Genomic DNA, 21,455 nt, shown 5'->3' with positions numbered 1-21,455 from the left:
CTGGGAGATATAGAAATAGGTATTCATGGTACTATTCCTTGTGCTTTTAAGTTTGTTTGAAATTTTTTATAATAAAAATAAACTTTTCCAAAGGGTATAAAAGAAAACTTGATTAAATGAAAGCATTCAAAATGTTTCTAATTCGATGTGAAAATTCAATATTGTAAAGATATAAATTCTACCCACATTCATCTATACAGTCAATGCAAACCAGCCAAAATTCCACTCAGATGTTTTTAGAACTCTGCACGCAGATTCAAAAGTTTATCTGAAAAGGCAATGTGAAAGAATAGCCCAAAAGTAAAATGTTGAAAAAGAAGGAAAAAAAATGAGGGACTTGCCCCATGGTAAATTGACCTTTTGACCCCAATTTACCCATTTCTGTATCCATGCCCTTTGCCATGTAATTGGACATCCTTCTCTCTAAAGGTAGAATATCCCCCTCTTGATTTTGGACTTGCTTTGGTTAAAGGGGTGTTAGTAGAAGTGACGCAAGCAGGGGTTTGAAATGTGCTTGCACAGTTAAGCATGTGCCAGCACCATGAGAAAAACATACCCCAGTAAAGCCCACTAGTCACAGGAGGATGAGTGACACCTGGCTGGAGCAGAGCATCTCCACAACCATGCAGGGAGGGGGAGAGCCTCTCCGGGTACTCCCACCTGAAGCACAGCTGGCCGGTCAAGCTCAGCCCACATTAGCCCAACCCCAGGCAAGCCCCAAATTCAGGAGATTAAATGCTGATTGTATGCCAGTAGGATTTTTTGTTTTTTCCTGATGGAGCATTATTGTGATTATAGCTAACAAGAACAAAGCTGTAATTAAAACTGATTTTGGCACTGTAAAAGATAAATGCATGGATAGGGCTAGATGTATAATAAGACTTAGTCCATGATATAGGTGGCATTTAAAAACAATAGGTAATGACAGATCTGATCAATAAATTATGTTTTGACAACTGTCTATCTATGTGGGGAAAAGTTTTAGTAAGACCTTTTTCACCATATACAAAATTTATTGATAGATTTAGGAGATACATGTGTCTCTTCCTGCCAACGCTTTACTTATGTTGTCCCAGAAATGCATAAGTAGAGAAATTCAACATTCAATAAATATATAAAAAGATGCTCAACTTTACTAATAATTACGACATGTAAACTAAAATAACCATGAAATCCTATATTTTGGCTACCATATTGGCAAGTTTTAAAACAAATGGTGTTACATTTGCCTATGAGGGTATGAAAAAATAGATCCTCTCACGTACTGTGGCTGTATTATAAAACTGGAGCCCTTTTAAAGGGTAATTTGGCAGTATCTATGCAAATCTAAAATGTGAGTTCATTTTGACCAAACAATGTTATTTCCAGGTATCAATTCTACAGAAATATATTTGTATAAAATGTATGTGAAACATGTAATATAGCCTGGCATGCTATAGTGAAAATAAGAAGCAATCTAAATATTTGTAAATAAAAAGACCGTATCAATTATGATACAACCATATCGAACAGTCATTAAAACGAATATTATGTACTGATATAGAAAACTCTCCAAGACATATTGTACAAGAAAATAAGGTATAGAGTAACATGCATAACACAATCCCATTTGTTGTTAAAAAAAATCCAAACTCTATAGACGTATATATGGACATTGATATGTAAAATTATAGCAAAATATCCAGAATGATATACAAAGTTAAAGTTGGTTTTCTCTGGAGATTTTCTAGGATTGGAGGGTAAAAAGGGAAAATATACTTTTCACCATATATATGAGTACATGTGCATATATTTAAAAAGGACAACATTCAATTAATTGTCTATTAGAAAGGAAAACCATTAAAATTCTATTAAATAAATGGAAATACACCAAAACGTTAACAGTGTCTCTGATTTGTAGGTCTGAGTTCTTTTTGTTTTTATTATTTTTACTTCTATAATAAGACTTTCATCACCAGAAAAAAAGGTATTTTTAAAAATGTGGTTGCATTTCAGTGAAACTAACAGTTTAATAAGAGGCTACCAAATTCAACTTTAATGTATTAATTTTTCTTCACGAACAAGATGGTTGTTTTTTTTAAATTATCAATGTCATTATTAAATATCATCATATGATAATAACTTCCTCTTTTAAGTCTCCCTGTACCTTTTTCTTACCAGCACAGTCTGGATTAAGCCTTCTTCCTGTAGTGTCCTATGGATGCTGTGGTAACCTCTATCCCACTAGAAGGAGATGGTTCTGTGATTTAGTTGCTAACTGAACAAGCATATGTTTAGTATTTACTATGTGTCAGGAACTTTCTAAGTGTAGTATAAAAACAAATGAACTCACTAAAACTCATGGCATCCCTCAGCAGAAGTCATAAAATCCCCATTTTATAGATGAGAAAACTGAGGAAGAGAGAAGTAAAGTAACTTTCCTGAGGCCATAGTGCTAGTAAGAGGTGAAGGCAGGATTTGAAGACTAAGCTGTCTCCCAAGTGGACTGTGACTCTCGAGTCCAGGGGATCAGGTCACTTAGTCCCCAGCTCCCAGCTCATAGTGCCTGGGAACGTGGCAGCATAAATGCCTTCTGCAAGAATGAGAGATGGGGATAGATGCCTGGAGCTTGGAGAGTGTGAGAGAAATCCAAGAAAATGAATGATTTACTTTTGGGTTTTCAGTTATTGTTGATGGGAAGTTATAAATTTAGGTGGCCCACTATGAATAGGGAGGAGTTCTGTAGCTCAGACTGAGGCAACCCTTCTCCTTCCAGCAGCTGAAGTAAATCTTCCCTGAAAATGGGCGGACATAATTATGAATCCTCAACATGGCAAGGAAGTCAAATGGGAAGCCTTGATTTTAATTTTAAATTTATTTATGATTTTAAAAGAAGATTGAGATGTGGAAAGCAGAGCTTTATTTCCTGCTTTTATTCAGATCTGTCACTTTGTCCCAAGCTTGGATATAAAAAAAAATAATAATCACCATGGAAACTCCAAAAAACTTGCTATGTTTGATAGGCTAACAAAAAAAAAAAAAAAAAAAAAAGGAAATTTTAATAATTCGTCTCTGGAGATTTTTGTCGATGGCTTTCTGGTGTTGTTTTGATTTTCTGGTTAGTATTAGAGGCGTGGTTTTACTAATCCAGGAGGAACATTATTCTCCATTTAGTAAAATGGAGGACACTACTAGTAAGAACAAACTGACCAATAACTGTTCTAGAAATCCAACAATTTGAACTGTTAGAAGTGTTCTAGAAACCCACCAATTTGAAAGGTTGGAATAAATAAAGCCTTGAAGTTTTCACATAAGCTTTATTAAAACTGCAAATATATTCTGATGTGTGTGCATGCGTGTGCGTGTTTGTGTGTCTGTGCGTGTGTAAGTGTGGTGATTGGGAGCCATACTTCTCAAATACCTGAGAACTGATAAAAGCTAGGTCTAGACATCCCACGGAGTTTGACTGGCAGCACCATGGACCTACTGACAACTTTTTGATCCTAAGTGACCTCCGACAAATAGCCACCAGCATAAAACCAAAGAGGAAAACAGATTCCACAGGACATCTTTGGTGATTGTTGCATGATGCCTCCACCCGCTTTACTCAGCAGCTCTGCCACCAGAACTGACCTTCGATATGCCTTGTAAATAACCGCCCTTCCAGGGTGACTCACACGAGACAAGTAGTAAACAAGAATGATCTCATTGATTTTACTGTTTCTCTGGTAGGAATAGTGGGGTGGTTTAAAAAAAGAAAATTGTGGCCTGAGAAATTTTGTGACTCAGTTATAGGGCTGATTTCAGGTAACCTTGGAAATTACCACTTGCCTCCCCACCCAGAAAAAGAAGAGTTTATAACAAACACATAAAAAGCAATGATGAGCCTGTTGATTTTAGTATCCGTATAACCTCTTTGGTAAAAGGAGGGCTATTCATCACTACTGGGGCTGAAAAATTCCTTTTGCTTATTTACACGCTATTTTAAAGTTAAAGCAAGTCCCATTTCCAAAGTCATTGAAGTCAACAAGCAAAGTGAATTCAGGGATGGAAGAAAACCATAGTGGCCACTAATGCTACTATACAAGGTATTTCTGAAGAGAGTGCATACCAACTTAAATCAGAGTTTGGTTTTGTATCAAATCCTTTAGAAAGAATAATGGTTTGGTCCCTTCAAAAAGGCAAAATGTATCACCTTTACAGTGAAGGGAGGAATTCTGAGTGGGGGGATTAGGAATAACTTCTACTAGCCTCCCCTTTATATAAAAGCTGAACATCACTAAAGAAAGATGGAAGACTTATGCTGGACGAGTGCAATCACTCTTTGAGGGAGTGGCTTCATCTGCAGAGCAAATGGGTTTCCAGATTGGTGTCATCATGATATGTTCTCCATCTCAAAGTAAATCAGAAGAGATGGTGAACTCCAGCAGGCTGTGTGTACTGGAGGCATGTTAGGAAGAACTTCCTGTCCCTGGGAGTTGGGAAACACTGGCGCATAATAAGAAACAGCATTTCTAGAGTCTGTGCTTTTTTCTTTTTTTTTCTGGAAGGTTTCAAAGCCACTATCTTCTTAAAATAGCTAAATATAGCTGCTCTTGAGGCCTGCTTTTGTACCTATTAACTCTGGAATGGAACGAATCCACGAAACGCAGGCAAGTGGTTCCTCAACCTTTGGGCCCATTTACGTTCCTTGCAAACATGTTGCATTACATTACAGCTCAGCTCAGCTTGGGAAGTGTATTTGATTTGTGCTACTTTGCCAGTTTTGCTGATTCAGGATTTTCAAGTGTACTTAAATATTTTCAGAAGATAGGCTATTATGCATGAAGCAATTCTACAGAGAAAAATGTCAGAGATTCTTTACTTAGCACTTATCCTCAAAGGGAGCTTGTGTCCTTGTTGGCATGCTTACATAGTTTTGTGTTTTTTTTGTCAAAGAAAATTTTCATTTGATCTTATAGTTATCAACCTGTTTTATTTTTATTTATTTTTAATGGTAGGACGTTGCAGTGCTGTTTATAATATCATAGAAGCTTCCTGGTTGGCACCTACTTCTTGTTTCTCATATACACAAGACAGGATGCCAGTGGTTCTGGTTTTAAAAATAAAACAGCTTATAGTTACTGAATCAGGATATCCAGATTTTAGCCCCAGCTTGTTTCCTAGTTTTTTATATGAATGATATTCACTTGATATAAAAAGGATGAATGAGCCTCTGGGCAGAATGACATATGCTATTTTATTAACTAGAAGGTTGGAATAAATAAGTTTTCACATAAGCTTTATTAAAACTTCAAATATGCTGATGGAAAGAGATCTGACTCTGGGTGGTGAGCACACAATGTGATATATAGATGATGTATTATAGAGTTGTACACTTGACACATATGTAATTTTACTAACCATTGTCACCCCAATAAATTAAAAAACAAACAAAAAACAACTTCATAGATGCAGTGAACCTAAAAAACATTTACTTGGAATTATTAAATCAATGTGGCAAATATTCGTTAAACATTAATTATGTACCAGGCACTGGGCTAGGTGCTGGGATACAAGGCTGAGTAGGTAAGGAAAATCAGTGATGGGGAAGGTGGAGGAAACAAGTCATCAAGAGAAGAAAGATTCCATGAAAATGAATGATAATCAATCAAACACTGCCTGGACAGAGTACCAAACACAGGTATGGGACATCTAAATCTTTCCGGACAAACTGTCTGGCACTAAGGCTACACTACCAATCTGGAACACTCTGAATTTAAATAATGAAATACATCCAATAATCCAGAGTTTCTGAGTAGTCAGAAAAATAAGATAAATTCACAATAACTATCTAACTCACTCCTGCTGCCCTTGTGGGTACAGTTCTCTGTCCAACCCTCTGGAGAAGGGCTGCCTCATGGAATGGATCTGAAGCCTTGTTAGTGCTATTAAATTGAAAACACTAGCCAATAATTCTCCCTGCATCCACCCATGTCCTCACTAGTGTGGTATTGCTATTGATCCCTGCTAATGATTTAGTGATTAAGGAGGATAGATTGCCTATGAATACAAAGCAAGCTGAATGGTCTCCAGGAAGACAGCCAAGCAATTTTTAAAAATCATTAATTACTGTACATGCCCATATAATTGCCCAGTGTCGTAAGCCACCTTGGATGTCACTTCCACATCGAGTGTGCTGTTTTCAGCATCTGGCTCACCCTACTCTCTAACAATTTCTGATTTCCTCTTCTGTTATCTTTCCCACTTGGGCGATGGCCAAATCCCTCTCCTTTTACCTCCTTTCCAATTGTCAGACTGCGTCTCTAAGAGTCCCTTACTATCAATTAGCATATGCAAGCACAAAACATGGTGATTTCCAGGCTGCAGTGTATTTGACTGTGTGTGGGGTGCATGATACAGATGCCCCTTTAGGTTTATGCCTTAGCTTCTAGACTGGGAAAGTCACACAATGAGTGAGATGAGGAGTTGACCTCTTTCTCCCATTTCATAGATATTCTCTGGGAGGTATCAGTGAGTGCTGATATAAGAATGTAAAAAGTTTTTATCTTAAAAGCTGGCACCACAATTTTTCTGGAAGGACTGGTTTTCAAATAGTGTAGGGTCCCCAAAACCCTGATTGTTGGAGTAGCCTAAACAACCAAAAATATAAAGAACTCACGCAACTCAACAACAAAATAACACAAAAAATCCAATTAAAAAATGGGCAGAGGACATGAACTGAAACTTCTCCCAACAAGATATACAAATGGCCAGCAGAAACATGAAAAAATGCTCAACTTCACTATCAATTAGGGAAATGCAAATCAAAACCACAATTAGACACCACCTCACACCTGTTAGAATTGTTATCATCATCAAGACAAATAATAATAAGTGTTGGAGAGGCTGTGGAGAAAACGGAACCCTCATACACTGTTGGTGGGAATGTGAATTGGTACAGCCGCTATGGAAGGCAGTGTGGAGGTTCCTCAAAAAATTAAGAATAGAATTACCATATGAATCAGCAATCCTTCTTCTGGATATCTATCTCAAAAATCTGAAAACATTTATCTGTAAAGATATATGTACCCCTACGTATTCATTGCAACATTATTCACGATGGTCAAGATGTGGCAATAACCAAAGTGTCCTTTGATAGACGAATGGAGAAAGAAGATGTGGTATATATACACAATGGAATACTACTCGGCCATAAGAAAAGATGAAATTCTGCCATTTGTGACAACATGGATGGAACTTGAGATTATCATGCTAAGAGAAATAAGTCAGACAGAGAAAGTCAAGAACCGTATGTGGGATTTAAACTCACGTGGAATTTAAAATTGAAAGCAACAAGACAAACAAATGAAAACTCACAGACACAGGCCACAGTTTAGTGGTTACCAGAAGGTAAGGGGGAGAAAGGGGTGGTAAAAGAGGGGGTCAAATATATGGTGATGGAAGGAGAACTGACTCTGGTTGGTGAGCACACAATGTGATATATAGATGATGTAATACAGAATTGTACACTTAAAACCTATGTAATTATACTAACCATTGTCACCGCAATAAATTTAATTACAAAAAATAGAAAAGCTTGCTGAACTGCTCTGCATGAGGGAAGAAAGAGAATTTGCTCCTAAGAGAGGATGGGCAAGAAGTTTAGAGAACAAGGAAGAACAGAAAGAGAGAGAGAGGGGGCAGTAAGGTGGGGAGAGACTGGGATTAGGTTTAGGAAGGAGTCGATGAAATTTTAATAGTAAATATACCCTTCTATGTTTTGTAATTGTTGACTTGTGATTCTTACATAAACCAGTAAGTGTGTCTCTAAGTGTGTCTCCGACCAGCAGCACCAGCATTCCCTGGGGACTGGTTAGAAATGCAAATTCTCAAGCCTTACCCCAGAACTGCTCACCCTGAGGGTGCCACACAGAAATCTGCTGCAGCAAACCCTCCAGGTGACTCTGATGTGCTCCAAGTTTGACAACCAGGGTAAATCTTCCCTCCCCTCACTTTCCACACCACATTGCAGTTAATGTCTGGACATTTACATATGTTTTGTGGGACTGTTTTTGTTGTTTGAGGCAGCATTGGTGTCAGCACTGGGAGAAATAAGATTCCTAGAGGCAAAAGGGGCAGAAGGACAGAAATCCCCAAGGAAATTGCAGAAATGTTTGGACTCTCACAGGCCTGGAATTAGGGGGGATTGTGTTCTGGGGAGCAGGGAGGACCCACCTACCATGTTTCTGTAATAAGCCCACTTCCCACTTCAAACTCTTATGTCTTCTCTATCAAGCCTTCAATATTCCCTCCTTGGTTCTTGTTCTCCACAGATTTCTTTGCTTTACACTTCACTGAGGAAAAGAGAATCATAAAATGGCAACAACCTCATCCTCCTTGAGTCAGTGGAATCTGGAAAACCCGTGCTTTCGCCCATCTCTTTCCTACGTTGCTCTTGTCCCAATGGAGGATGTACAGCCCCATCTACAAAGCCTTTCATCTATCTGTTCCCTGGATCCCACCCCCTCATGAATTGCACTTCGGAAGTCAGTGCTCCTCAACTTTGGCTCCAAGAATCACCTGCGGAGCTTTTTAAGAACCCCAAAGCTCCAGACAAATTACCTAGAATGTGTGGGTGGGGTGACTGAGACATCAGTAGTTTTTAAAGCTCCTCATGTGATTCCAATGTGAAGCCAAGAGGTGAACACTACCCTCTCCTAGAGTAGCGAGCTCTCTTTTTCCTGCTTTGTCTCCAGCACCATTAGATTATGCCCACTCTCTCCTGTCTTTAAAAAAGTCTCCTTTGATCTTCATATCACCACTCAGTTTCAGGAAGTCTTCCTGACGAGAATGGCAATACCTGCTTTCTCCACTTCCTCACCTTCCATTACAAGGCAGCCCATGCAGGTCTTTCTGGCTTCCGTCTTTAGTAAAACAGTCATTTTAAGTTCCCCAATTACTTCTGCATTTCCACAATGTATGCTACTGTATTTCCTTATCCTAGTCAATTTACCAGCAGCATTCCAAAGCGCTAACTGATGCCTTCTTGAATCAACCGATATATCTGGCTCTGTGACACCATCTTTTGATTTCCTTTCCCTCTGCTGGCTACTACTTCTCAGTCTAGACTTTTCTCCTTTGCAAGACTCTAACTGTTGATGGTACTAAGTCCATTTTTCTTCTTCTTTAAACATCCCCACTAGCTCCTGGTAGTGCCTGTATTTACATTTTTAGCTCAGGCATCTCCTTTGATCTCTAGATTCACTTATTCAAGAATCTTCTTGACTGTACTCCATATATATATATAATTATAGCGACATTCAGTATTATTAGAGTCAATGGAAGTGTGACAGCTATATACAATGTCAGAGGGGTAACAGATTGGAGGGGGTTTATCACTTTGTGAGGGGTGTAAATGTCTAATTATTACATTACTTTATATACCTGAAACTAGTAAAAAAAAAAAAAAAAAGAAAAAGAACCTACTTGACATTTTCACTTGAATGTCTCACAGATATCACCAAATTACCATTTCTAGATGTAACTCTAAGCTTCACCACTAGATCTCCCTCTCCACTTCCCAGTCTTCCTAGCTCTGAAAATGAATGGTGCCACCATCAACTGGTCAAATCAGACACCCAGAGATGCTTTTGACTCCAACCTTTTCTTTACTTGCCATGTTCAAGCCCTCTGCAATTTCTGTTCTAAATCCAAAGTGGATCTCTAATCCATCCCTTCCTCCTCACACCATGGCCACCATCACAGTCCAGTCCACCATCTTTGTCCTGCACCACAGCTTTCATACTGATCACTTTGGTTTTATTCTCACCTTCCTCCAACCAGTGATACCTAGGGGAGGTCCCTCTGCTCCTTTTCTGTAATGCAGTATCCAGTGCTGGGGCCATGCCCTCTATAGATCTAGGCAACTCTTTCTGAACAGAGGTACCTGGAAACTGCTCACCATCGATACAACTGAAGACAAGGAAGTGATCAGTAGTCGAAAGTTATTAGACTATCCACCTCTGAAATGGTTCTCCTGTAAAATGACTATGTCAGGCAACATGGCTAACCCTTTACACTTCTATGAAAGTGGCCATATAAGTTGAAATGCATGTAGACATGTACTTCATTTTACACAGATGATGTAATCCAGAAAACGGAAAACAAACCAGAGTTTGTGTAAATCATATCATTCTTTAAATATCCTAGGACACTAGATATATGATTTTCCTTTTATAATACAAGGAAAGTCAATAACAAACTCCTGGTTTATTTATTTTATAAGTATGGATTTTTAAAATTCAATTTTCTTACAATAAACCACCTCCTATGTACTCCTCCCTTTCAGACTCCTTTGCTGATTCCTTCTGTATCAGATTGTTAAATGCTGGTGTTGTTTAGGACCTGATACTGTATCTTCTTGATCTATTTTCTCCCTAGATACAGATAACTCTTAAATTTACATTTCAGATTCTCATCTCCAGAGTCACATATCAGGAAAACTACTTTCATTTGTTTGCTATCTAAAGTTATCTCCAACTTAACATTTCAAAATCTTAGTCTGTCTCTATACCTTTACTCCCCTCAGTCTTTTCCATTTCTGTCAACAGCATCCCATTCACTCAGTTGCAGAATGCCTTCTATCTGGTTGACAAGATTACTATAAACAGAAGTGGACCTTTGAACCGCACATGGTCCAGTTAACACTCCTGTTACCATCAAACTTGAACATCTGTCACATAGATAAAATTATTGGGAACAAGATAATAGGGGTGGTTGGTGTGAAGTATAGAATTCACTTGGTGCCATCTGCCAACACTGTTGGAATAGATAATTCAAAGAATAGGTCAGTAGGGTCCAGGTTTATGTTACATATGAGTAGAAAACATTGTTCACTTATTATCTATGTGTAAGTCCAGATAGACTCTGATTCAAAAGCAACTCACAAACAAAGATCATTCAAAATTAGCAATAATATAGATTCATTTAGGAAGATTTTAGAGAGCAATGCAAAAGGTGTAAAATGATGTGAGAAGTTTGTGTCATGTAAGCTTTTATATGTTTTACTACTTATTTCTTATTTTAAATGAAAGGTTATTGGGGTGACAATGGTTAGTAAAGTTACATAGGTTTCAAGTGTACAGTTCTGTATTACATCATATATATATCACATTGTGGGATATAGTCAGTTCTCCTTCCATCACCATATACTTGATCCTGTTTACCCTCATCTACCACCCCCCTCCTTATTTCTTAAGAGCTAAAAGTGAGCCCCTCCCACCAATGCTGCTGCAATATTTACATCTGCCTCTGGAACTTAAAAGTAGCCCGATGTCAAGTATGGAAGCAGGAGGCAGATATAGAAGGGTAGAGATAGGGATGGGGAGAAAATATTGTGTGTGACTGAGTTTTTAAATTGAATGATAGAGAAATTCCTGGATTTCACTGAGTTTATTTAAATATAACTAGATGAAGCTTCTGCAGCCGACAGAAAGAAGACTCAAAATAGCAGTAGAGATTAAGCTGTATTATATTTAAATAAAGCTCCGTGTTTGCACATCCAGTTATAGCTTATGAAATTTGCATGCATTATGCATATAAACAAATATGTAGAAGCCTTTAGACATTAGGGCTTTCTGTTCTTGAATTAGGGAGATAGAGACGTTAGCTCCACTATGGACAGGATCAACTTTATTGTGTTTTTCTGAAGCCAGATTATGGATCTTAATAGTTTTGAAAGTCAAGTTTAATGAGTCCATCTTGTTCACAGAGCAAGAGCAAACACAGAGATGATGCTATCAACATATAGCTCCACAATTAGCTAATTGTGCAACTTCAGGCAATCTTCAATTGCCTGGAATAAATGTATAGCAGCATTAACTTTATGTATACAGGTTTTGTCCTCGTATATATTGAGGATAAAATTTGCATCTTTTTCTGTCTTTTAATCATGGAAAACAGTGTATGTAGAAAAGGAACATGTTTCTAGCATAATGTTGTTATCCCTCCAAAAAAAGATGCATTGTACACATATGAAACATTTTTTATGAGTAAAATAAATGCCTGCCCTTTACCTTCACACCACGGATTGAAGAGGATGTACGTGTCGGTTTCTGGGTTGCGGCGGGTGCGGAGGATTCCATAGGGGGTCCAGACCGCGACGTACATGCGGAATTTCCCCACAATGCACTCCGGGGAAGACTGGACGGACAGACGGACGAACCTGTCCCCTCTCATGATAATCTTGGCCCCCCACTTGCCACTTTGCAGCTCGGAAACGATAGGAACTGGGATGTAGGTCCCCTTATTTTCCTGAGGGTAGCGACCTACGAGAAGAAAGAAGTACAGTGTTGAGTAGATTTCACAAACCAGTTTTGTTTTCACTCTGCCATCTTATAGCTGAAGGTGGAAAATAATTTGTTAGACTTGACACCATAAGACATAGGCTGAATTTCATTTCTGTTACCAACTAGCTACATGATGGTAGGCCATTTTCTTAATTTCTTTAAGGCTCTGATTTGTCATGTCTAGATAAAAAATATAACAATACTTATAGGGATTTTTATTGGTTGGTTAGCCAATGAATTCAAATAAGATGTACAAATACTAATCTGGACTGCAGAAACAGACACGGAACTTATAGGGTACTGTGAGGTTATCCTTCCCTGAAATTCTGCCCTCTAAAAAGTAGAATTGCTTTTTTAAGGGCAAAAGGCAAATGTTTTTTGTTTATTTTGAATATAACTTTATTATTTGTTGTATGACCTATAATAAGATTATATTTATAGAATGCTTTACGTAACCATTTCCACATTCAACCAAAATATGTGTTTATTGCCAATCTCAATGATTTAGTCATATGTCATGGGCAAGAATTCAGGCTTCAGAGGCAATTATCTAGGTTTGAATCTTGGCTCTGCTACTTTCTTAGCCTCGAAACCTCTGGCAAATTACTTGACCTTTACAAATCCCTGTTTCCTTCTTTCTTTCTTCATCAATAAATGAGGGTAATAATGTTACCTAAGGATGACATAAAATACGAGATGCTGTGCACATAATTTTTCATGCATAACAAATTTTCAGCTGTTATTTCAAAAGAAGATTAAACATCAGGGTATTTTACCATGTTTCCAGGCTCATCATACTTTATATATAAGCTATCTCAGGTAAATTTTATTTTTCTTTATTACTGTCTTTTTGGACCAAATTCTTATTTCACATGTTAACTTCTAAACTACATTTTACCAATGGGTTCCTGAAAAATCGAAGTCTTCACTGTATATAAAAAGTCAAACTCACAGCATTTTATAACTCTTTAAATTACAGTTTAATTTACAGGATAATCAAATGCATCAATAATTTAAACTGGAGCAAATCTTTTCATTTACAAACTTTTCCAAAAGATATTAGACATTTGATTCTTCAAATGAAGAAAGCTACATTTCAAACCTAGCAAATTATTTTGATTGTAAGCAGAAGAAACTTCAAGAGCAAAACTTATCCATTCACTTCAATTGTTTTACATGAAACAAGCAGAGGATTCTACATGAAAACAAACAAAAATGCTGCTTTATTTGGAATCTCCAACTACTGAGGTCTTTATTCTTCAATAGGTATATTGTTGGAGACACAGAGCATTCTGAGGAGGTGGTTGCATAAGTTACTGCTGTGTAATCTTGTGAGATGCTTAAACTTAAAGAAAATAATAATTAACACAGTACAAGAAAGATTAGAACCCCAATATTTTGCTGTGTGTTAGTGGTATCAGTTAATCACCACTCAGAATGAATATCATCAGAAATCAATAAAGCTTTAAAAATGGTTTTCTGCCAAGGTGGACAGTGTCGAGGTGGTTTTCTTGGTCTATGTGGGGCTCAACCTCCAAGAAGTCTGCAGGAAACTCCACTTGCAAAAGCTGTTTGCTCCAAAGGCACCTCTTTCCCCATATTTCCTGTGCATACTCCTCTTGCACACATTAAAACTGGGGGTTGAGGTTTTCCTTTTCTCCGGAGGCATCATTGCTCTCTGGAACCCCCATCACTGTTGAAGTGTAGACATCAAAGGCAATCTTGCCAGCTAAATTCATTTATTACAGTAGCTTCTGACAGGTGTTGCCACTGAATACTGGCTTGGATTTAAAATACACAGTATTAAATATGACACAAGTTTAATAAAAATAAACTTTCAGAGATAAATCTATGTGATAATGACAGACTCAGATAAAAAAAAGAATGAAAGGAATTTAAAGATGAATTTCATAAGGATGTTCGTTCAGGAATAGCAAAGAGCTAGGAGAATGTGTCTGATGCTATGTGCTATGAGCCTGAGCATCAGCTTTGTACTAACATCCACTTTTGTGGGGAGCATTGGAATAACTAAGACAATTACTGGCTTCCATTATTACACTTCAAATTATGATTTCAAAGACTCATATTAAACTTGACCTATCAAATTCATGTCACACAAAAGTGAAGAAAAAGGAAATCCATGTTTATTTATGCTGGCTTTGAACCCACTCACGACCTAATTTAAATACTCTAGTTTGTTTGAGCATTTTTTGTTCATGCAACAATATTGCCTGCTATGTGCTAAGCATTATTCTAAGTGTTAGGAATACAACAGTGAATGAGATAGACTCCTGTGCTCATGGAGCTCATGGAGTTTGTGGGAAAAGTCAATGCTTGTGCTATTTATTTACTGCTTTATTTCTTACAACAAACGGTGGGAAAGAAATCATTACCATCATCCTAATTTGACAAATTAGGAAATTCAGACATGCTTGGTCATTAAGCAATTTGTTCAAGGTGATGAAACTAGTAAATAGTGGAATTGAGATCTGAACCTAGTCAGTCTGGCTTGAGAGAGAACCTGCAAGTTTAACCCCTAAGCTCCACAGCAGCTGTATGTATAGAAGATGCTTTGGAGTTGGTGAGAACTATGTTCAAGTTCTGACACCAAAATTAACTATTGGCGCACCTTTGGGCACATTTCTTAATTGCTGAGCTCCAATTCCCTTGTCTTTTTTCTGTTTAGTTCTGGAAATGGGAAGAAAATAGATTTTATAATATAATGAAAGCTTTATGCCTGGCACAGAATATGGGCTGACTCAGGAGATATTTATTGTTTGTGTTTTCAACAGTTACTGGAAAGTAAAGATAGGAGGAAGAAGAGGCAATTTTACCCCCTCAGGTTCTAAATCTGAAGAAAGGTGGTTGTCCCAGGGAAAGCCAGTCACTTTTGTTGAGGGAACTATTATGACCTAAGGGAAAGCTGCCTCTGATACTTACCATGTGCGTGTGGGCAAAGTCTTAGCCTCTTTCAATTGAACCTTTTATTTATTCTATAAAATGTGGGTAATTGTGGTCATAGTCTATGATGAGGAGGGCAGTTCAATAAATCACAGTTATTATTATTGTTGTTATTTCCCCATTTTCTCTGGCTTTCTGATTCCTCCAGGTGGTCCTTTCTCTGCTCCCGCAGTAGGAAGCCCAACAAATCTATAGAACCCAAATCTACTTTCAAAGGCCATTTCATTCCAGATTTCCAAATCTTGAGCTGACTGTTTTCTGTCAGATGACTTCTATAGGTCACCCTGCCACACACATACATGCACACACACCCAAAAGTGATGATGTTCATTATTAACTGAAAAGCCTTAATAATTCCAGAATTATCATTGAAGAATCACCTGAAATCTAAATTCCACTCATAAATTCTGAGTTTTTGAATCATTTATGGTCACCATAATCTCCATTCATTCCTTAGAGCAGGAGTTGGCAAACTAGAGTCCATGGATCAAATGTAGTTTGCCACTTATTTGTGTAAATAAAGATTTACTGGTACACAGTCCAGCTCACTTATTTGTGTCTTATTGTGTTACAGCAGCAGAGCTGAGAAGCTGTGACAGAGACCATATGGTCTGCAATGCCTAAAATGTTTAGTATCTGGCCCTTACAATAAAACCTCACAACTTCTGCCTTAGAGAGTTTTACATTTTATTTATTTACGTGGTGATTTATTATAGACACACAGTCTAAGACTTGAGCCTAAGAAGAAAATATCATCACCTAGTTTTTCCTTCCAAAGAGAAATTTGTTATTTAACTAATAACAAACAACTGAACTACTATTAGGTCAACATCTAGTTTCCTTAATGTCTTCTAGCTAAATCCTCACAGTCTCAGACCATGTTGAAGATGTAGGAAATTGGTTGTAAGTTCTTATTGATTTCATTATACATTGCAAAAATGTTCAATTTTGTTGCTGTAAAAGTTTAGAGTTGTGAAGGTAGTTCACATAGATAGAGATGGGAATAAAGTGACAGGAATAAAGATTTGTTTCCCGGGCTCCTTACAACAAACCCTATGAGGGAATTTTCACAGATGGGAAACTGAGGCTCCATGAGGTTGTCACATGCAGGACATCAAGTAACTAGGCAGAGGCAGAGACAGGGCGTGGACCAAGGTGTCTGCACTGTGAAGGCCATTCTCCGTCCTCTGCATCATGCTGCCTCCATGGCGACAAGGAGGAGGATGCTGGAGGGATTACAGAGATGAAGGAAGCCAAGAGAAGAATGAAGTGGGAAAATCTGAAGGGCTATGAGGCAAGAAGGCAGGGCGGGAATGTACTGTGGTGGTAGTAGGTGTGTAAGACAGAAAGAAGTATGAGTCCAAGGGCTTAGTAACTGGTGGTGAGAAAGAAAACTTGGCTGAGAGGAGCCTGCAAAGAAGGTCTCAGGGCTAAGATGGATTTGAGTTGGGAAGGTTTCTAAAGTGGTGTCAGTGACTGAAGAGAGAATATGTATGGTCCGGCCATGTGGCGCCAGACCAGAGTATGGAAGAAAATCAGGAACAGGCAGTGATTACATTCATTCCAAAGGGGAAAAAAAGAACACAGATTGGCAGGCCTTTTCATATTCACTGTATGGAAAAGCTGATTATTAATGTAAGACCTGACATGTCAATAGTACCTCAGGGTATTGTCGCTTGCTCTATTACACCATGTTTAATTCTGGATGTAATGATTTCAATGACAGCACTGGGGAAGAATTTTCCGTGATTGAATTGTGAGTAAGGAAGCTGTGACAGAGTAGTATTTCATTTCACTAAATAGCCCTTCTCACCCTCAGGAAGTGGCATGTTTGAAACCACAATCAGGCTACACTCTGGAACACCCATCCATCAGCAGCTATGACTGCCCATCAGCTATCCTTGGCCAAATCTGGATGTGAAATGCAGCCCTACACAGGTGACAACCATGCACATGTTAACTGAAAGTGTGAAATGCCTGGATAGATGTTTTGTTTTGTTTTTACCCCCACAAATTGTATAACTTTTGTGTTAAAAAACTATGAGCAAGAAAAATAGAAGCAGGAAATATAATATCCCAGAAAGGATTTTTATTTTGTTTTTAATGATGTAGTCTTTGAAATTGGACTACAAACATTAAAAAATATAATTACCAATTGTATTCTTTCACACTTATCTAAAATTGGTGCCATCTTGCCAAGTGATCTAGAAATTAACATATGCTCTTTGTTTAAATGCTAATTTTAATCTGTAAATTATTTTTGAGGCCACAGAAATACTATTCATAAGGCAAAATTTGACTGGACCCTGTGCCAATATTGGAATGCTTCTGTGCCTTCTTTAGTCTCACTCTCTCCTTATATATACATTTGTGAATACAGAGAAATGCACCTACCATAACCCCTTAATTCCCCAGCCTAGAATCAGGAGGAAGAGAGTAAAAATATTTAATTACTTTAAGATTTTACTCTTTTTTGACCTTGGCTCCAATGGGCCTGAGCTTTTTGTATGGTTTCTACATCTCAGCGTCACTTAGAAGTTGGCAAGAGAAATCTACCTCCAGCTCAGACTCAGTTACGTGTGACCGTGGGGAGAGTTTACTCTCAGCCATTCATTTCAGACTTGAGAACCCACTGCAGTCAAAGCCCTACATAGGTAGTACCTCACAGAGGAATGTGTTGCATTAAAAAAATTAATTTCATAGTTCAGCTGATGGCTTTGGAATATTTTTATATTAAAAACGCAATGTCCCATGTGGTGATTCGGAGCCCCAGTAGTCTAGGAAATCTGCCATTAACATATAGTATGGTTGGTATGGTTGAATATTGTTGCTAAGAGGATGATTCACACTTCGTCTTGCTTGTATCTAGAACCTGGAAGATTGTACTCAGCATGGAGGAGAAGGAGGTCCCTGTACCTGAAGAATACACTCTTGTCAGTCACTGTTTCCCCTCGTGCTCTGAAGTGAAGAAGCTTGTATGTCAGGACACACCTATTTCTCTCATCTCATGGGCATGTCATCTGAAAATCAAGTGGCACCTATGCTACACTTACTAGTAGTATTAGCTCTGGTTGTGCAAGCCTTAATTGATCACCAAAAAACCCCAAACAGAGCTTTTCCCCCTTATTCACTTAGATATCTATTTTTCTTACTGAATTAAGGATATTGTCTTATTTGTCTTTGTAGAAAGTCACAATGCCTTGCACTGAGTGGGTGCCCAATAAATGTCAAATGGGACTGAATTGAGCATTTTGCAGATGTCCTGTCCTGTTAAGAACATCAGAGAGACTTTAGAAGCCCTGGAAAGAGATGGCTGCAGCAAGCCAGTTGGCAATTCCAAGCACCCTTCCCATGAAACAAACGCTTCAAGCTCTAAATTTTTCCTTCAGAAGGTGTTTTCCATTCAGATATAAATACTTTTAAGCTGAACTATGACTCCACCTAGTAACTGCAGATTTTCTTTAATAGGGAATTCTTCTATGAGGGTTGTCTCTGAGGAACTCATGAATATAGCATGTCTCCAGCTGGTGAAGGTAAATTTCATGATGTTAACTCATTTTCCACTTGATTCATTTGTTTTTCCCAAGATGCACCTTTCATGTTCAAAATAATCGACCTATTTCCAAATGGGCACCGGAAGTGTTACTGTGACAGTGAGATGCTCGTGGCGGAGCTGGATGCACGAATGCAGTAGCCTTTTGAAGGGAAGCAAGCTTGTTTGAACAGTCTGATGATGGAGAGGGTGCAGAGACCAGGATGGAATACGTCCTTGAATAACGCCTAGAAACATTAGGTTACCAACTACAGAAATAAAACACCACCACCAAAAAGAAACAATCAGAAGGGCACAGAAATCTTGCATGACAGCAACAAAGAGGAGAAAAACACAAATGTTCAAAAGCAGATCATTTCAATAAGGACCTCCAGGAACCTGCCCTTTCTATTCACACCTTATTTTATATAGATATAGATATAAATATAGATGTAGCTGTAGATGTAGATAGATATAGATGTAGATACAGATACAGATACAGATATAGATATAGATATAGATACAGATACAGACATAGATATAGATACATAGACAGATGGATACATCTGATGTTTCCTAAAGGAAGATATATGTGATGTTTCCTAAAGGAAGAAAGCTTCCTAGCACTGTTTATTCTGTGGCTCCAGCGAAGTGGGGAAGGAAGGAGAAGCTTCTTGAGGACAGGGACTGAGTTTTGTTGAACTTTGTATAGCCGGTGGCTTGTATGACCCTTAGGACATAGTAGGCGCTTAGTAAATGTTTGGTGAATTGAAGATAGATACTCTTTAAGGTGTCTTATCTATCTTCAATTTATTTCACCTTTCTTTCAATCCTTCCTAATTCTCTTGAAATCTTTTTTGGAGTAAAGTGTAATTTTGCAAAATATCTACAAAACGGGCACTGTGCTAGACTGAATGATTCAGAAAAACATAATAAGGCTACCGCCTGATGCTGACCGTCAGCATTAAGAAGCGCACACCTTCGGTGGCTCACAAGGCAATGATCCGGACTCGTGGACATGAAGCTGTGGCTCAGGGTGCAGCACAGAGAGGAAGGAAAGGAGAGGAGATAAAATTCAGAGGAAGCATGAGCAGATTGAGACAGGAGAATTTCTTCACCTGTGAAACAGGACTCTCTCTAGAGCTCCTTTAGTGAATCCGACACACATTTTAAATGTGGCTACAGTATGCCAGGCTTTGGCTGGGATTACGAGCCGTGAGGAACAAGCTATGATGGAGGCTTCTGAAACATAAATCATCGCAACTGTTGGCTGCAGGAGAAACCCAGAAACTGCCTACAAAAGTCGGAGAGGACCCCTCAGAGAATGTGGCTTTCAGATATAACCTTAAAGGTGAGTAATGTGGAGAGGAGCCTTCCCAGCAGCGGGAACAATGAAAGCATGGAGCCTAAGGGAGCAAGGAGACACTCCAGACACCTGTTGCAGGAAAAGCGCTGACTGGGCAGGTTAAGAACCAAAGGGACCTTTGACACTGTGCACAGGCATTTAGGCTGTGTCCAGGGAGGGGCTGGAAACGGGGCAGGAGCCATTGAGATGCTTTAAGTGGCCTGATGAGATTTACACTTCAGAAAGCTCTTTTTGGATCCACAGGAAACCCCATTCCCAGGCTCCTTTACCCTCTGGCTTCTACTTAGGTTTAGACAATGAGAGGCTTTGGAGACAGAAGGGGGAGACGCCAAGGTGTGTCTCCCCTTCTCTCTCTGCTTCTTGAGAGGCTGAGTCACCTCCATGGCTCCCAGCTCTCCCTGGAGCTGGCCAGCCCCTGCTGTCTTAGGGACGGTTGCTGGGTGTTGGTGACACTTCCTCCTTCGTGTACCCGCTGTTGCAGGTGTGGGGGCAGTTTTGTTTTTTTTTCCCTGTTGCTAATTCCTGGGTTGCCTCACTGTGTCACTTATTTGGCATCTTAGGTGTTCTCTCATCAGTATAACCAATTGTTTTGAATAAACTTCTGTTCATTATAAAACTAGGGGAGTTTTCATTTTATGCTCTGGACCCTGACATTGCAATGTGTGAGATATTGTACTGACACTCTATATCGACTTTAAGACTTACATTCATTTTGCATCTGGAGAAACTGGGACTCAGAGAACTTAAGTAACTGACTCCAGGTTACCTAGCTATCAAATTGCTGAACAATGATTTGAACCTCTGTCTGTTTGGTCCAGCAGTTGTGATGGGGGAAGCTAATGAACCCCTCAGACTATTTTCCATCTGAAAAATACAATTTTAAAAGATGAGGATTAAATAATAAATATTACTTAATATATGTGAAGATCATGTCATGAACTGAACAAATAATCATTATTCTCATTATTATATGTTGTCAGTGGTCACAACATCAAAGAAAACTTACTAAACCTATTTTATTTTTATTTCTGAGTGTGACCACATGGGCAGTGAAGAAGGTGGCTGCTGGTGTGGTATGGCTCAGGGATTTATTCAACAGGCAATTATTGAGTGCCGTGTAAGTGCCAGACACTGTTCTAGGTACTGAGAATACAGTGATACCAACACAGATACGTTCATGGAGCATACAGTCTGGTGGGAGTAAACAGATTATAAACAAATACATATATATTATATCAATGGATGTAAGTGCTATGAAAAAAATAAATACAGCCACTTAAGGGGACAG

General features: G+C 38.5%; 1 protein-coding gene across 1 annotated transcript in view; it reads right to left on the bottom strand.

Annotated features, from left to right (window-relative positions):
* The window catches only part of F13A1 (coagulation factor XIII A chain), a 177,826-nt gene that overhangs the window by 111,906 nt on the left and 44,465 nt on the right, over positions 1-21,455 (bottom strand). Inside the window, exon 4 of the mRNA XM_019710859.3 lies at positions 12,036-12,287. Coding sequence (XP_019566418.3) covers positions 12,036-12,287 — 252 coding nt within the window. The remainder of the gene's footprint in view (positions 1-12,035; positions 12,288-21,455) is intronic.

This window comes from Rhinolophus sinicus, chromosome 14, assembly GCF_057876585.1.
Source record: "Rhinolophus sinicus isolate RSI-liver-muscle chromosome 14, RSI-T2T, whole genome shotgun sequence".
NCBI lineage: Eukaryota > Metazoa > Chordata > Mammalia > Chiroptera > Rhinolophidae > Rhinolophus > Rhinolophus sinicus.
The sequence above is the reverse complement of the archived record's forward strand: the minus strand, read 5'-3'. Positions and strand labels throughout refer to the sequence as shown.